We start from the raw sequence: 13961 nt of genomic DNA, 5'->3' as shown, positions 1-13961 counted from the left end.
TCTGTAGCTTTTAGGTGCCAAGTTCTAGATGTGGAGAAATTGGTGAGAGTTTAAGGACAAGTTATGCAACTATGTTTGCAGAACAGTATATACGAGGAAATATTCAATGCACTAGTATTGAGCCTGGAGAAGAGAAGGCTACGAAAGACCCTCTCTGGTTTTGTGAAGACTTTTTATAAGAGCATAAGTAATGACTACTTTGTTTGGTTTTTATTCTCAGTTAAGTGGGAGTACAGAAAATGTTCTGAAGCTGCATTGTGAGGAATACAAGTTAGACACTTGTCCATGGTTGACATTGTTAGGCCCCGGGATGACTGACTGACAGATGTGAGCATTTTTCTAAATGTCTCTAAATATGAAACAGCAGAAAGCTGCATGTGCGTCTTTACATGTTGGCTTATCTACAGACGGGAACAGATTAAATGAGCACAAACATTCTTCTGGCCTTGTAGTACCTTTATTCCAAGATTTGTTCTGTGACCCAAATGAAATGACTGTTGAGAGAAGACCACTGATATTGGAGTTAGGATAGACCCAAGGTCAAGACCTGACAATCATTGTCTAGCTCTCTGACCACTCTAGAGGCAAGTCATTTACTATCTCTGAGCCTCTTCTCCCTCCCTCACCTGTAAATGGCGATAATAATATTTGCACTCTCTATTTCATGAACTTGTTGTAAAGGAAGAGTTTGGTACACTTTTAAACAGTATTTACATATTAGAGTATAAAGCCCCTGAGAACAGATAGTAAGTTTTAGTTGAACTTTTCATCTCTCCCAGCACTCAGTATAAGTGCTCTGTACATTCCTAGGCAGGTAAGGAGGACAGGCCTAGAGTAAGGATGAACTGATTTCTAACAGGACTTCAGACACCAGCTGTGTGACTGGGGGCAAGTCACTGCCCTCTTTATCTCAGTGTCCTGATCTGCGAATGAGGACCAGAGTAGCACTTACCCCCTAGAACTGGTATGAAGATAGAATTTTATAATATCCTTAAAGCCCTTTATAAACCCTAAAGTACTATATAATACTATTATTAGGTGTTTAATCATTGTTTGTTGGACAAATGAATGAATTCCTCTAAGCTCCCTCAAGACTTAAAATGACTGGTTTGCTTTTTCCCCTCCTCTAAACTGTGGAGGTCAATCTTGTCATCTAAAAAAAAGAGCCTTAGTCCCTTAGCTCAGTCGTCTTTCCCCTATTATCTCAAGCAGATATTTCAAATGAGGATCAGAGAAAAATCTTCATATTCCAGAGATGAGGTTTTAAAAATTTCAGTGGAAAAGTCTTCCTTCCTACTGTGCAGGTATGTTCTCTGTCCTCATTGCATTAGTGGGCCACCATCACATCCTTTTCCATTTATCCCTTATTCCTCAATGCCATGGCAATGGGAGTTAACCTCTCCTATTCTGTTAGCATCTACTTTCAAGCACATGCCAAGAGACTCTTTAAGGACCGTGTTTTATCTCTAACAAGTGAGCATTACCAGGCTCTACCAGAACCCCAAACTCGTTCCTGAAGTCATTCTCAAAGTAGTATCAGACTTTGTGCCAAGCCTGCAGCCTGTTGAAAAGATGGAGGGATTTGAACAGATAACTTTGCATCATCACTGCAGCTCTAGTCTTTGAAAGGAAGATAATGAAGTTGATCCTGATTCAGCACAACACCTGCTCTTCGAAGAGCTGAAGGTTAAAGCTCCATGGCCTCTAAAATCTGTTTATAGGCAGCAACTGGACGTGAAACTGTGATGGTGCCAAGACCAGCAAGCCCTCACCACCTTCCCCAGCACCTCTCCCTCCCAGGATGAGGTGGCCTGCTTGGAATGGGGCAGGGGCCCTAGCACAGTTGTTGAGTGTTCATTCTGGACACATTCCCCACCCCACCCCCTTCCTTAAGTATCAACATGCAGATATTTCATCCAAGATTTCCTCCTGCCTTCTTCATCATTGGTCCTCTTCAAAAATGAAGGACAAACAGCAACAACATTAAGGGCCTCCTCCATGCCAAACACTGGGGACCCGGAAACAAAAGTGGAGAATGCCCTGTGCTCCTTTGTGGTGCACCGTCGTACATAGAGCACTGGACCAGGAGTCCAGATGGGAATTCAGATCCAGCCTCAACTGCTTACTAGCTAACTGTGCAACCTTCTGTCTGCCTCAGTCTCCTCATCTGTAAAATAAGGATAATGGGTCATTGTGAGTATAAAACTTGAAAGTATTTGTAAAGCATTTTCCCCCAGCCGGGTGATCTCCTAGGTGTTGGAAAATTCTTGATGAGGAAGAATCTATTGGATCTTAAACTGCTTTTCAAACAATGATTCTTAGAACATTGCCTAAGGCACTGAGATGTTCAGTGATTTCTGTGGGGTCACATGGTATGTTTCCAAGGTCCTCCCAATTCCAAGGCTATCTCTCTATTCACTAAATCATGTTGCTTTTCAAAATGAAAAATAAATTCAAAGCAAATATAAAGTAAGAAGGTGGCAGGGGAGTAGGGGTTTGGAGGACACTAGGGACTGAGAGGATCAGGAAAGGTCTAATGTAGGAGCCAGTGCTTGAACAGAACCTTGAAGAAAGTTAGGCATTCTACCAGGCCAAGTTGAGTAAAGAGTGCATTCTGGGGATGGGGGCCTGCCTGTTCAAAGGTGGAAATGGGGAGTAAAATGTCATGTGCCAGTAACACAAGGAGGCTGTTTAGCTATGCACGAAGTCCACACAGGGAAGCTGAGGCCCTAAGGGGAAGGGCACCCAGGGATCATGTGATCAGACCTGAGGTTCAGGAATATTAGTGTGACAGTCTTGTAGAGGACAGCTTGGGGAGGGAGACACTGGAGATGGAAAGGCTGTTAACCCAAGTAAGCTTGCCTGTTTTGCCTACTTTACTCCTTCCCAATCATCTCATCTGTAAGTCCTCTGCCTTTAATAGCTTGTTTTTTGTTGTTCAAATGAGGCAGTGGGACTGGCAGAGGGAGATAATAAACCCACGCAAATGAAGACGTTTTTGAAATGACTTCTTCCCTTAATTCCTGTTGTCCATCTCACTTTGGTCCCTCCACTTCACTTAATGATAATAAACCCCTCCCTGCCCCCTCAAATTTCCAGGCCAACAAACTACCTTTGTGATGGAAAAGAATGTCTCCCTTGGGATTGGGGAGGGGGGTTAGGGGTGGGCAGAAGGCTCTAGAGCTTTGGAGCTACTTGTACAACTTTGAGAGGAACAGGCAGGACCCGCTGGAGTAGAAGCCCACCAGAAAACACATTTCTTTATTTGATTGCAGTTATTTCAGATTCGTATTAGAGCTGTTGGTTTAACTACAATACACTATTTCCAAAATTAAGTCAATAGCATCATTATAGTCTATAAACCTTTGAAATAATGAAAGATTCCCCCCCCTTTGCAAATTACCATAATAGATGCACGATGTATTGTATTCTACTCATACACAGCAAAATCCTTCATCTGTTAATAAAGTTCTATTCTCCTGTACCAGTTATAAGAATTTTCTTTTCATTCCTATTAATAGACTGAAGAAATTAAAGAGATAGCCCGGAAGGCACAAGCCCTGCCAAAGGTGAACTTGAAAAGGCAGAGAGTTGTAATCTTCACCCAAGGGAAAGATGACACAATCATGGCTACAGGTACATGCACGTATGGACCTTGTGTGATATATACCATGTTATATTGATCACATCTTTATCACTTGCCACAATTTTTATTCTTTCATAATATATTCAAAGTAACATGTCTACTTTTATTTTATTTTAATAAATAGATCTTGCCTTCTGTTTCTCAACAGCAGAGATTTCATTTTTTCTTACAAAAAGTTATATTTGCAGGGCCAATCCTAAAACTGTGATTTATTTCGATTTTTCTGATGTGAGATTTTTTCATCCATCTAAATGTCTTTGCTGAGAACTAGAAACACCCTTTCCTGATGAAACGGTTCTTGCTTCTTTAATGTGGTAAGTTTGAGCTTTTGTGAAAATGAAGGAGTGAATTCCCAGGCTTGATGCTTCACAGTCAGAATTCTCACTTAGAGTTTTCCTCCACGGTCTGTTTCACAACGTTTTGTGGGAAAGTTGGAAAAGGTACTTTAGCCAGCATGGCAGTCATTTTTACAGCACCAGGCAGTAAATAGTAACGGTGTGGCCTGTATGGTGGCTTTTTCCTTTTTCTTTTGCATCTGATTAAACATCTGGGTTAATACCATCGTTTGAGTAAACATGGAGGAAGTCCTCCAGACGATAAGAGTAACTAGCATTTACATAGTGCTTCAGCTCTGCAAGGAGCTTTACAAATGTTATATTATTTGATCCTCACAATGATCCTGGGAACAAGAGCATTATTATCTTCAGTTTATAAATGAGGAAACCGAGGCAGGCAAAGGTTAAGTGATCTTCCTGGTATCATCCAGCTAGTAAGTGTCTAAGGCAGGAATTTAATTCAAGTCTTCCGGATTCCAAATCCTTTGTTACCTACCCATTATTCTAGGTGATGCGGAACAAGGGGTTCCTGCCTTCAAGGGGACTTCAGTCTAGTGTGGGAGGGGAGACCTTGGAGGCAGGAACACTCATCAAGCAGTTATTATTACCTGTAATATAAACTTGTCCATCTTGCCTATTTTGCAAAACAAAGTTATGAACAATATAAGATACAATTTTATAAATGAATGCTGACTCGACTTCAGGGTACAGAATGAGATAAAAGTTGCTTAGACATATCTAAGTTTGGCATTTGTTTTGTTTCAGTGTGTACATATGTTACAAGAGGGTATTTTCTTTTTTTTAAATGAAAGTTGGGGTGGGAAGGTAAGAAAATAACTTTGTTCATTTGAAAAAATAAAATTTTAATTTTAAAAGTTATCTTCCCTCAAAGTGAGGGAGGCAATAATCTAAGTGCTTCTGCTTTAGTCAGACTCCTTTAGAGTCTTATTTCTGTTTATGGATGCCAGATTTTAGTATCGACATTGACAGATGAAAGGGCAGCCAGGGCAATGAAGATGGGTCCTTGAAAACCATGCCATGTGAGAATCCATGAAAAGATCTGGAATGCCTGGTCTAGAGACCAGAGAATTTGTGGAGGTGCATGGAATAAGATGACTCTCTTCAGGTATTTGAAAGTTTTTTCTTCTGTTGTGGTTGGCCCCAGGGGGCAGAAAGTGAGCAAAAGGAACAGCGAAGACCTCACAGATGGTGTTGAGCAGTCTGAACTTCAGCAATGACCCTGACATGGCCTCCCTCCAAAGAGCCCAGCTCCTTTCTTTTATATTGGGGATCTTTTTCTTTCCATTTAAGAATTAGGCAGTTTTCATTTCATTGACTCACAGTCAAAGTAGGCTTATGAAAACTTCCTAAACAACATATGCTAAATGTGAAAATGTCCACTCTCACTTTTAGTTTTCCCTGTTTAAAGGATAAAATGAAAACTTTTCTTTGGGTTTTAGAGTGACCTTCATGTGGGTAGTTTTTGGACAGGAGTTTGAACGTTGTTGTATACAATTTGTTGTTGATCTTAGCCCATGTTCTGCCTGAGTTATCATAATTGTTTATGAGAAATATCTTTTAAAACGTTTGGGGGAAAACCACCCAAGTTGGACAATGTACCAGAAGCTTTCCTAATCGTGGGCACCGAACAACAATGGGACTAACTTTTCACAGGAGTGATTTTCCTGCTGCAGGTGCAGGATCCACTGTTGGGAATGATGTGTAGGAGATTCATGGTTTTCTTGGACTAGGTGAATTGGGATATCTCTTCCAGCTCTTCAGTTCTCTGACTCTCAAGTGCTCTGGCGATTCAGAGAAGGGGGAGATCAATGAAGGCTTAAGTGGAGGAAGAAAATGGAGTAGAGGAAATAAGACAAGCTGAGTAGGACGCAGTGGGCCAGGTGCAAGAGGGAAGGGCGTTTCCATGCAAGGAGAAGAGCATAGGCAAAGTCACAAGTGCCACATATCCTTTTATCATTGCATGGGATGAAAACCCTTCTGGTCTGTTAATTTCTGCAACTGAAGGGAAGAATTCACAGTGCAAGGCTATCCATCTCTGCTATACTTGGAGGTAGAACAATCTAAATTCTTCCCCTTTTCTCAAGTGGCTTACTCCAGTTCAATAATGACTGTTTTGAAAAACAATAACCCTTGCTAGCCCCACCCTCCTCTGCCCCTCTCCTCCTCACCCATCTAAGTCCCACTTTTCATGTTACAGGAGCTATAGTACTAACCTTTAAAGTCAGTAAAAATGCTCTCTGGTTGATCTATATGAAGACATTCCTTTTAGAGGCTTTGTATACTTGAATAAGGCAAATCACACTACCAGCAGCTTTTCCAGTGTGATTTTGCAAGTCCTTTCCAAAATTGAAACCTTTAAAATTTCACTCTTATCCAGCAATTGAATTTGCCTCATGCACTCATTTTATTCCTTAAACCGATCTTGTTAACAAATCTATTAATCCACCCTTGGAAATGTTTACAACCAGGAGCTTATTTGAAGGACATTTGCTAATCTTTGCTGTTCTTACCATATGAAAATGAACTTAAATTAGAGGCTGCACTATATCTGTGCTGCATGATAAATACAAGATGGATCGAGAATCTGTGCGGCAGTGTCAGCTACAAAAGCAAACATGATAAATGTTAATGCAGTTTTGAGCCCTGGGATAAGCTATTCAGTGCACAAGCAGAGCCGAATCTCTTTGCTATGTTGTTATTCATGGCAGCCAAATAAATGTCAATAATAAAAGAGAATTAAAGATTTTCATTTCCCAGAGGCAGTCCTCTAATACGGCTTGATCTTTCATTTCATTTGTAATTCGTTCTCATGTCAGGATGCAATCATTCGCCAGGCTCTGGATGTCATGTTAAGTCATTTAATAATGATTAAGAACATAAAAATGCTTGGCCTGTGGGGCAATTCTCAGAAGAGATGCCAATTTGTTATTGTTTTCTCCTCCTCTCCTCCTGAATATGGATCAGCTTTTCCCCACCTCCTACCATTAAAATACTAATGAAAGAAGATGGGGTGGGTGGGTGCAAAATGTCCCTTAATGTACCATACTGTGGTATTTTAGAATGACACAGGGCAGAGCTAACACACTTACTAAAACACTAATTAGTACCCATTCCTTAAACCTTACACTGCAGACTACATAGAAATCAATGCTGCTAAGTTTACTATGTTTGGCAATCATCATTCAGTCAATCCTTCCTTGTCCCCCACCCCAAATACCTAACTCAGCACATCTAGAGTTGAACTAGACACCTTATAGTTATATCCTAAGTAATCCTTTCTTAGGAGAGAAAGTATTTAAAAATCACTTTTTCTCGTGTTTCCATTCTAACCTTTCGCTCCCTTCCTCCTCCCACCCCCGTCCAAATCACAACCCAGTTTAAACTGTGTAAAACTAAACAAAAACCAGACTAACAGCCTATGTCAGTATAAAGGCCGTGAGGTAGACTAGTTGACGATGGCCATCTCAAATGACAGGTGACACTCTCTGGAATTGGCAGGTGGGCCTCAGTAGATGTGGTGCTTGAGCCCACGTTGGGGAAGTGAAGGGAACCCTTTTAAAGATTTGCTAGAGGTTTGAGAGGTCAGGCTTCCAGATCTGTGGATGCTCTGGGATCCTCTCCCTGCTTGCTGCTTAGGCTCTGATTGGTATCCTGAGGCTTTTGTTGGAAGTGAACCCCCACCATTCTGACTCCAAACTGTCCACTGCTTCTGGTTTCCAGAAGCTCACAGCTGTTGTAGAACATTTGCATTGCGTGTCATTGAGGCCTTAAGGTATTTGCTCTGTCCACCCTGTTTTGTGTCAGCCCGCTTCAGCTCATGATACAGTACTTGCTTGAGCATCCTACTGCCATCCATCATCCATGAGCAACACTCTAGTTCCAGCGTGCTGGCCAAGGACCAGAAATTTTATGGGGATTGGAGAGAAAGAGGGGAAAAGGGCTAGTAATTCTATCTTACCATTTGTTATCAGTCTTCAATACTGAGCAGCCTGACTAGTTGCATGGGGATTTGTTCAGAGATCCATCCAGTTCCTCCAAATGGAAAATTAAGAAGGCCATAGTACTTTACTAGCATATCAAGAGTTTCCCCTAAAACAGCTCTAGGTGAGGCAGGCATCATCATCTCAACTCTACCAATGAGAAAAATTCAAAAGTGTAGGTACTAAGACTCTCTCAATCTTCTGACTTAAATACAATTCAGTGCTCTTCCTACTAAAATTCATTGACTCTCAAAAATTAGTGTCTTGCCTTAATTAATCTTTCGTTTAAAAGGGCCACAGTGCTATTCAGTGAGCCTGATGTTCAGGGAGTTAAAATTTCTGTAGCTTAACATGTAGTGAGTGATTAGTAAAGGCTTTTTCATTCATTCATTTGTTCATCCGCCTGCACTGATTGAATTGTAGTTTTTCTAAAACAGCCTTTGCTCACACTACTTTGTCCTCTTGTGCCCTTATTGTTTGTATTTTACTTATCTATGTGTGTGTCTTATCTGCCATGGTAAGCTCTTAGAGAGTAGGGGCAGAGTCTTAGTTGTCTTTATTTATAGCTCTCCATTGTATTTTGCACACAGTAGGAACTTGATAGATATTTATAGAATGAATGAATGAGAGGATCTCAAGAGTTTATTTCAGTTCTTAGAAGAAAAAGCAAGGTCATAGAAATAGCCTTTCTCAGCAATCATAAAATGGCAGAAGAGCTTTGTGAGTGTTGCTTCATCAGACAATCAGTCAGAAAGTATTAAGCACCTACTTGCTTTGTGTGGTCATCTACAGATCTTGCCAGATGGAAGTGATCCCTGACTCGGAGGAGCTTTCTCCTTTGAGGCAGTTGATTCACTATAACCTCTGTCATTTCAGTAAAAATAAACAGTGAGGATTTGGCTTGATGTTCCTAGGCCCTCTGGGAAACTTGCAGCCTATTTACTAAGAGAAGTTGTTACATTATGGGAGAAGCCAAATACCAGTATGTTTTGCAGGTCCTGGAGATAGAAATCACAAGGAAGATCCCACCAGAAAATAGAAGTCCTCAACAAAGTTTCAGTAGGTGGAAGAATAATAGCGTCCTATCACAATGACTCCTATTGCTACAGAATGTTATTATAAATCATTATCAAATCACATCTACACCACAGTCAAACCAATTCTAAATGCTGTTCTTGCTGATGGAGATCGGTGGCAGTATGGGTAAAGCCCATACATCCCAGAAGTCAGTGTTAAATATTCATGAAAAAAATAGAACCACAAGGCATTTATCTGCTGAGACTTTAAAGAGAAAAACCTTCTTTACCTAGGACTCAATTATCAACTCATGTTTCATTTTTTTAAAAGGCAAAACCCTTAGTTAGCCAAGAGGCAGTAAATACTATGCTTAGAATGATACATTGAAGGAGTCCCATTGTTGAATTGATGAGCTTAGGAAATGGACAGTGGAGCTGGGGTACCCAAAGGCTGGGCTGGACAGTAGAGTCAGTCCTTTTGTTTTCCACCTGAGGGTTTCTAGCCATAAGTGAGATGGGAGAGAACCTGCAGTGGACAAATTTATTGCTATTATCAGCAATACTAATAAGCTACATTTACATAGAGGTATAGTGTTTGTGAAATGCCTTCCTCACAGCAACTCTGAGATGGTTAATAGGGTACTATAGGAAAATCCCTGACTCTAAAATCATAAAACCTGTGTTCAAATCTTGCCTCTGGTGACCTTGAGTAAGTTACTTCAACTCCCTATGCCTGAGCTTCTTCATCTGTAAAATTAGGAAGTTAGATTTGATGGTTTATGAGATTCCATCCAGCTCATGACCTGTGATCTACTAATTGAGTAGTATTCATATCTGAAAAAAGTCCAGAACACCTTACCATCTCAAGGGGATCCACAGCCAGAACATTTCAGCCACACATTGCTTAACATGTTAAACAGACAGAGACCTGGACAGAAATCTCAGCTGTGCCAACATGTCCATTTCTATTACACAGATATAGCTCTGGTAAGAATGGTGCCATGAACTTTAAAAAGTAACTGTTGATGTTGACATCAACATCTAACATCTTCCTCTAGACTTGTGTTTGGGAGGAAGGCAGGGAGTGCCTTAGGGGGCTCACCACCAAAGAGGGTAATAGATTAGCAGGTGACCTTAGAAATCATTGAGTTCAACCAACTCCACCGTCTTACAGTAAGGAAACTGAGGCCCAGAAAGGTTAACTACTTTCATCAAAGCCACCCTGGAAGCTAATGACAGTCATTTTCTCTAGCCTATATTCTTTTCACTGAACCATGCAGTCTTCTCTACTCATTGTTCTCAGGGTATATATTTGAAGGGAAGATGAAGGCTTCATATGTATGGCCTTGATGGTAGGTGAACAAAGCTCCAGTGAAAGAGGTAGAGGTGCTGGCAGAAATATGACTGAAAATCCCTCTTCCTGTAGAAAGACCCTGGAGAGCCCCATAAAGACTTTCCCCACATCAGTGAATGAGCTCATGCCTCGTATCCAGTCCAATGAACTTTTCCACTCTCAGTATCTCGCGGTGTCTTGGGTCTTGTGCCAAAGAGGTTTCCACAAGTTGAGGCTGCTCTGCAGTTAAGCCTTTCTAAGAATCTGAAAACTTTCTGGTGTCAAAGCATGTCTATGCTCCCGTGCAGCCATGTGTGTACAAAATTACGTGCATCTACATGTGTTTATAAATGTATACACACATTAGTCTAAATTATTCTTAGAGAATTCATTTATTCATTTCATTTTAAAACTCTCAATAATCAATTGCTGCAATTCAATAGCTCTTGAAATTATGGTTATAAATTGATATTTAATTAAAGTGGCACATTACTAACTTTTTGAGGATAATTACTGTTTGTGACTGGTGAGTGTTCCTTCTGCATTTCAATTAGTTGCTAAAATACATCTTTTTTTTTCAGAGATTTACAACTTGGCTGCAATTTTTCTTTTGGCTGAAACATGGAGTGTTAAGTTTTCAGTCCAGATGAAAATCTTTGGGGGTGTGGTGGAAAAGTCTGATTCAGACAACTGAACAGCTAAAAATTTCCTCCGTTTAAAGAAAAAGAGATATTGCCTACAGATTATTAAAATGAAACAAGCTTGGCCCCATGCAAACCGAACTTTTTTGTTTGGGCTTCAGTCCAAACTGTTACCCATACTCAATGACTTTAGCAGCTCAGATTATCAGGCAGTTCACTGGGAGCCAGGACTCTAGGGTTTTTCCCTAACCATGGCCAAGAGTCTCCTAATTTCTCTGCTTTTGTTAGCCAGTTTCTAATGATCTTTATGTTGATAGCCTTTTTGGATTCCCTAGTGAAGGGTGTTCAACTGGGCAGGATTTCAATGTGACATTATAAGTCACATCTCATTGCAGTCAACCCTAAAGGTCTGTCTGGATTCTCTTTGGTTTTGTCACATTGCCAATATGGTGAACAGAGCCTCTGGGACAGGTCAGCTTGTCAGTGTGTAACCTGCATTGTTATTTTTATACCACTATTCCTAGGCATTTTTAGCCTTTGGTTTCTTAACCTGCTAAAGTGTAGGCATACTCGTCTAGGGATAGAGGATTTTCCCTACTTATATCCTGAAATCCTTGAAACATGCATACAGGCTGGGAGGAAAGCAACAAGCTCACATTCTTCCCCCAAAATGTTTCCTCCCTCTCCTCCCCACGTTTTCCCCAAGATCCTTCACTGTAAGTAGAGTGTCCCCAGAGTCCAAGTACTACAACAACCTCAACAGCCACATTGGTACAAGACAGCAGACATCATGGGACAGACTGTTCAAAGAGCCCAAGCCATAGATGGTTATTCATTCACTCCTTCATCTTTCATTTATTCTTTCATTCATTCATGCAGCAAGTATTTACTGAGTACAAGGGACAGTGCCAGGCACTGCAGGGGATGCAGAGATGAATTAAATATAGCCCCTGTCCTTGTGAAGCCCATGTGGGAAAGAAAAGTTCACTGAGCCTTCTCCAGCAAATAAAGGGAGAAGGGTACACTTTATTTAGATTAAGGATGTAGTCGTGCTCTCAGCCAAGATTTTGAGGAGTCCAGGACTCATCCTATTTGTAGAAAAAGACATTCCAGAAAGCTTCTTAGGCAAGAGGGCAGACATGATTCCAGCATTTTCTCCAATGTTTCCCAGAGTGGGATATGAGAAATCCAGTAACCCACACAGAGATTAGCAGTTATTGCCAGGGTAGAAAAAGTACCTCTGAAAAGGAAATGGTCAGCAAGGTCATCAGGCAGGGACTGAGAATGGCCCAGCATCCCCTTCTACGCCCACTTTCTGATAAAAGGCTTAAAAATCAAGCTGAACTGTCCTTTGTTGTAATTAAACTGGACTTGCTCCAGGCTTTTCTCCTATTGGTCCTGGTTCTTTTATGGAGTAAATGAGCTCCTTCATTATATCCCATCATAGTTTATGAGTTACACCTTGAACAGAACATATATCTGGGTCATGATACCAACCTTTGGTTTTATCTTTCCCTCTCAGCTCATGCCTTCAGTTAGCCAGCATCTATTTAGTACCTACTGTAGGTCAGGCATGGTACTAAGAAGAGGCACAGTTTACAAACAAGCCTCAGAACTTAGTAACCTGTAGATCTTCCTCCTCATTAGGACACAAGAATGGGAGGCAGGGATGGAGAATAAACGATTCAGTTAACCATGATATGGGAAGTGCTTATCATCCTGGACTTTGAGCAGGAGTGTCCTTTGTATCATTGGATCTGGCATGCTGGGTGCTGAGCTCCCCATTAGAAATAGAGCATCCAGTGTATGGCAGCCAAGGTGATGAAAAAAATCTTGAAAAATCTCAGATGAGGAACAACTGAAAGGGACACAATCGTTCTCTCAAAGTACAGGAAAAGCTGCCATGGAGAGGAGAGGAAATACTTAGTCCCTGTTGATTCCAGAGGGTGGAACTGAAGCCAGCTGGTGAGGTGACCACCTATAACAGCTACTACAGAAGGGACAGATGCACTCCTCAGGAGGAAGGGTCAACTCAGTGACCTCTAAGGACACTTTCAATTCTAAGAGTCTGTTGTTACACAGCTGGGAAATGCTGGAGGAAGAGTTTTAACTCAGGCCTTCTAGCATTCCATCTCCCAGGTAACATTGTTCTTCATATGGAATTAATGGCCAGAATGAGAAGCATTTTTTAGTGCTTTAAGGTTTGCAAAGTACTTCACAAATGTCTCATCTGATACTCACAACAGCCTGGGGAAGCTAGGTGCTGTTACTACTCCCATTTTACAGTTGGGAAAACTGAGGCCAGCAGCAGTTAAGTGACTTTCCCATAGAAATCCAGCTAGTAAGCGTCTAAGGCCAGATATGAACTCAAGTCTTCTTTAAACTCCAAGCCTAGCACTCTACACACTGTACCACCCAGCTGCTATTTGAGGTACCCTTATACCTCGAACAATGAGGACTATAAGAAATTAGAGGAGAGAGACATCCTGTTTGGGCTAGAGTGTTCAGAGTAGATTTCAGAGAGGAGGGAGAATTTGGTCCAGGCCCAAATAAACAGCCTGGCCAGGAACTTTAGAGATGTTGCCCACCCCCCTTCATTTGACAGATAAACAAACCAAGGCCTGGGACACCCCTGTGGTCACACAGTCAGAATCTGAACCCAGGTCCTCATCCTCCAAATGTAACATCTTTCCCCTACACCTCACTGACTGTAATTCCATCTTGTTCTCCCCTGAGCAGCCCAAAATACCCTGACCCCCTATTCTCCCTGAAAGAGTCAGGGAAACCGCTAGCAAATATGTGAGAACAAGAATGTATCTTTCTTAAAGAAAAAAAGGAACAAATACTAAGATAAAGAGCCAAACTTTATACATTATCCCAAAAGATCATTAGCAACAAAAAACCCCGTGGAGTTTTAGAGACATTTTTAATGGGGTAAAAAAAAATTGTAGGGAGAAAGAACTCCATGTCTCTCAGTGAAAGTACTAGG

The 13961-nt window shown here is 41.2% G+C and overlaps 1 protein-coding gene across 11 annotated transcripts in view; it reads left to right on the top strand.

Moving 5' to 3' along the window:
- Positions 1-13961, top strand: part of ADK (adenosine kinase) — a 634537-nt gene that overhangs the window by 565212 nt on the left and 55364 nt on the right. For all 11 annotated transcript variants that reach the window (XM_072628114.1, XM_072628109.1, XM_072628112.1 and 8 more), the window contains one exon: positions 3522-3636. In XM_072628114.1, coding sequence (XP_072484215.1) covers positions 3522-3636 — 115 coding nt within the window. The remainder of the gene's footprint in view (positions 1-3521; positions 3637-13961) is intronic.

Source organism: Notamacropus eugenii, chromosome 1, assembly GCF_028372415.1.
Source record: "Notamacropus eugenii isolate mMacEug1 chromosome 1, mMacEug1.pri_v2, whole genome shotgun sequence".
Taxonomy (NCBI): Eukaryota; Metazoa; Chordata; class Mammalia; order Diprotodontia; family Macropodidae; genus Notamacropus; species Notamacropus eugenii.
Note: the sequence above shows the minus strand (reverse complement) of the source record. Positions and strands in the feature narration are given on the sequence as shown.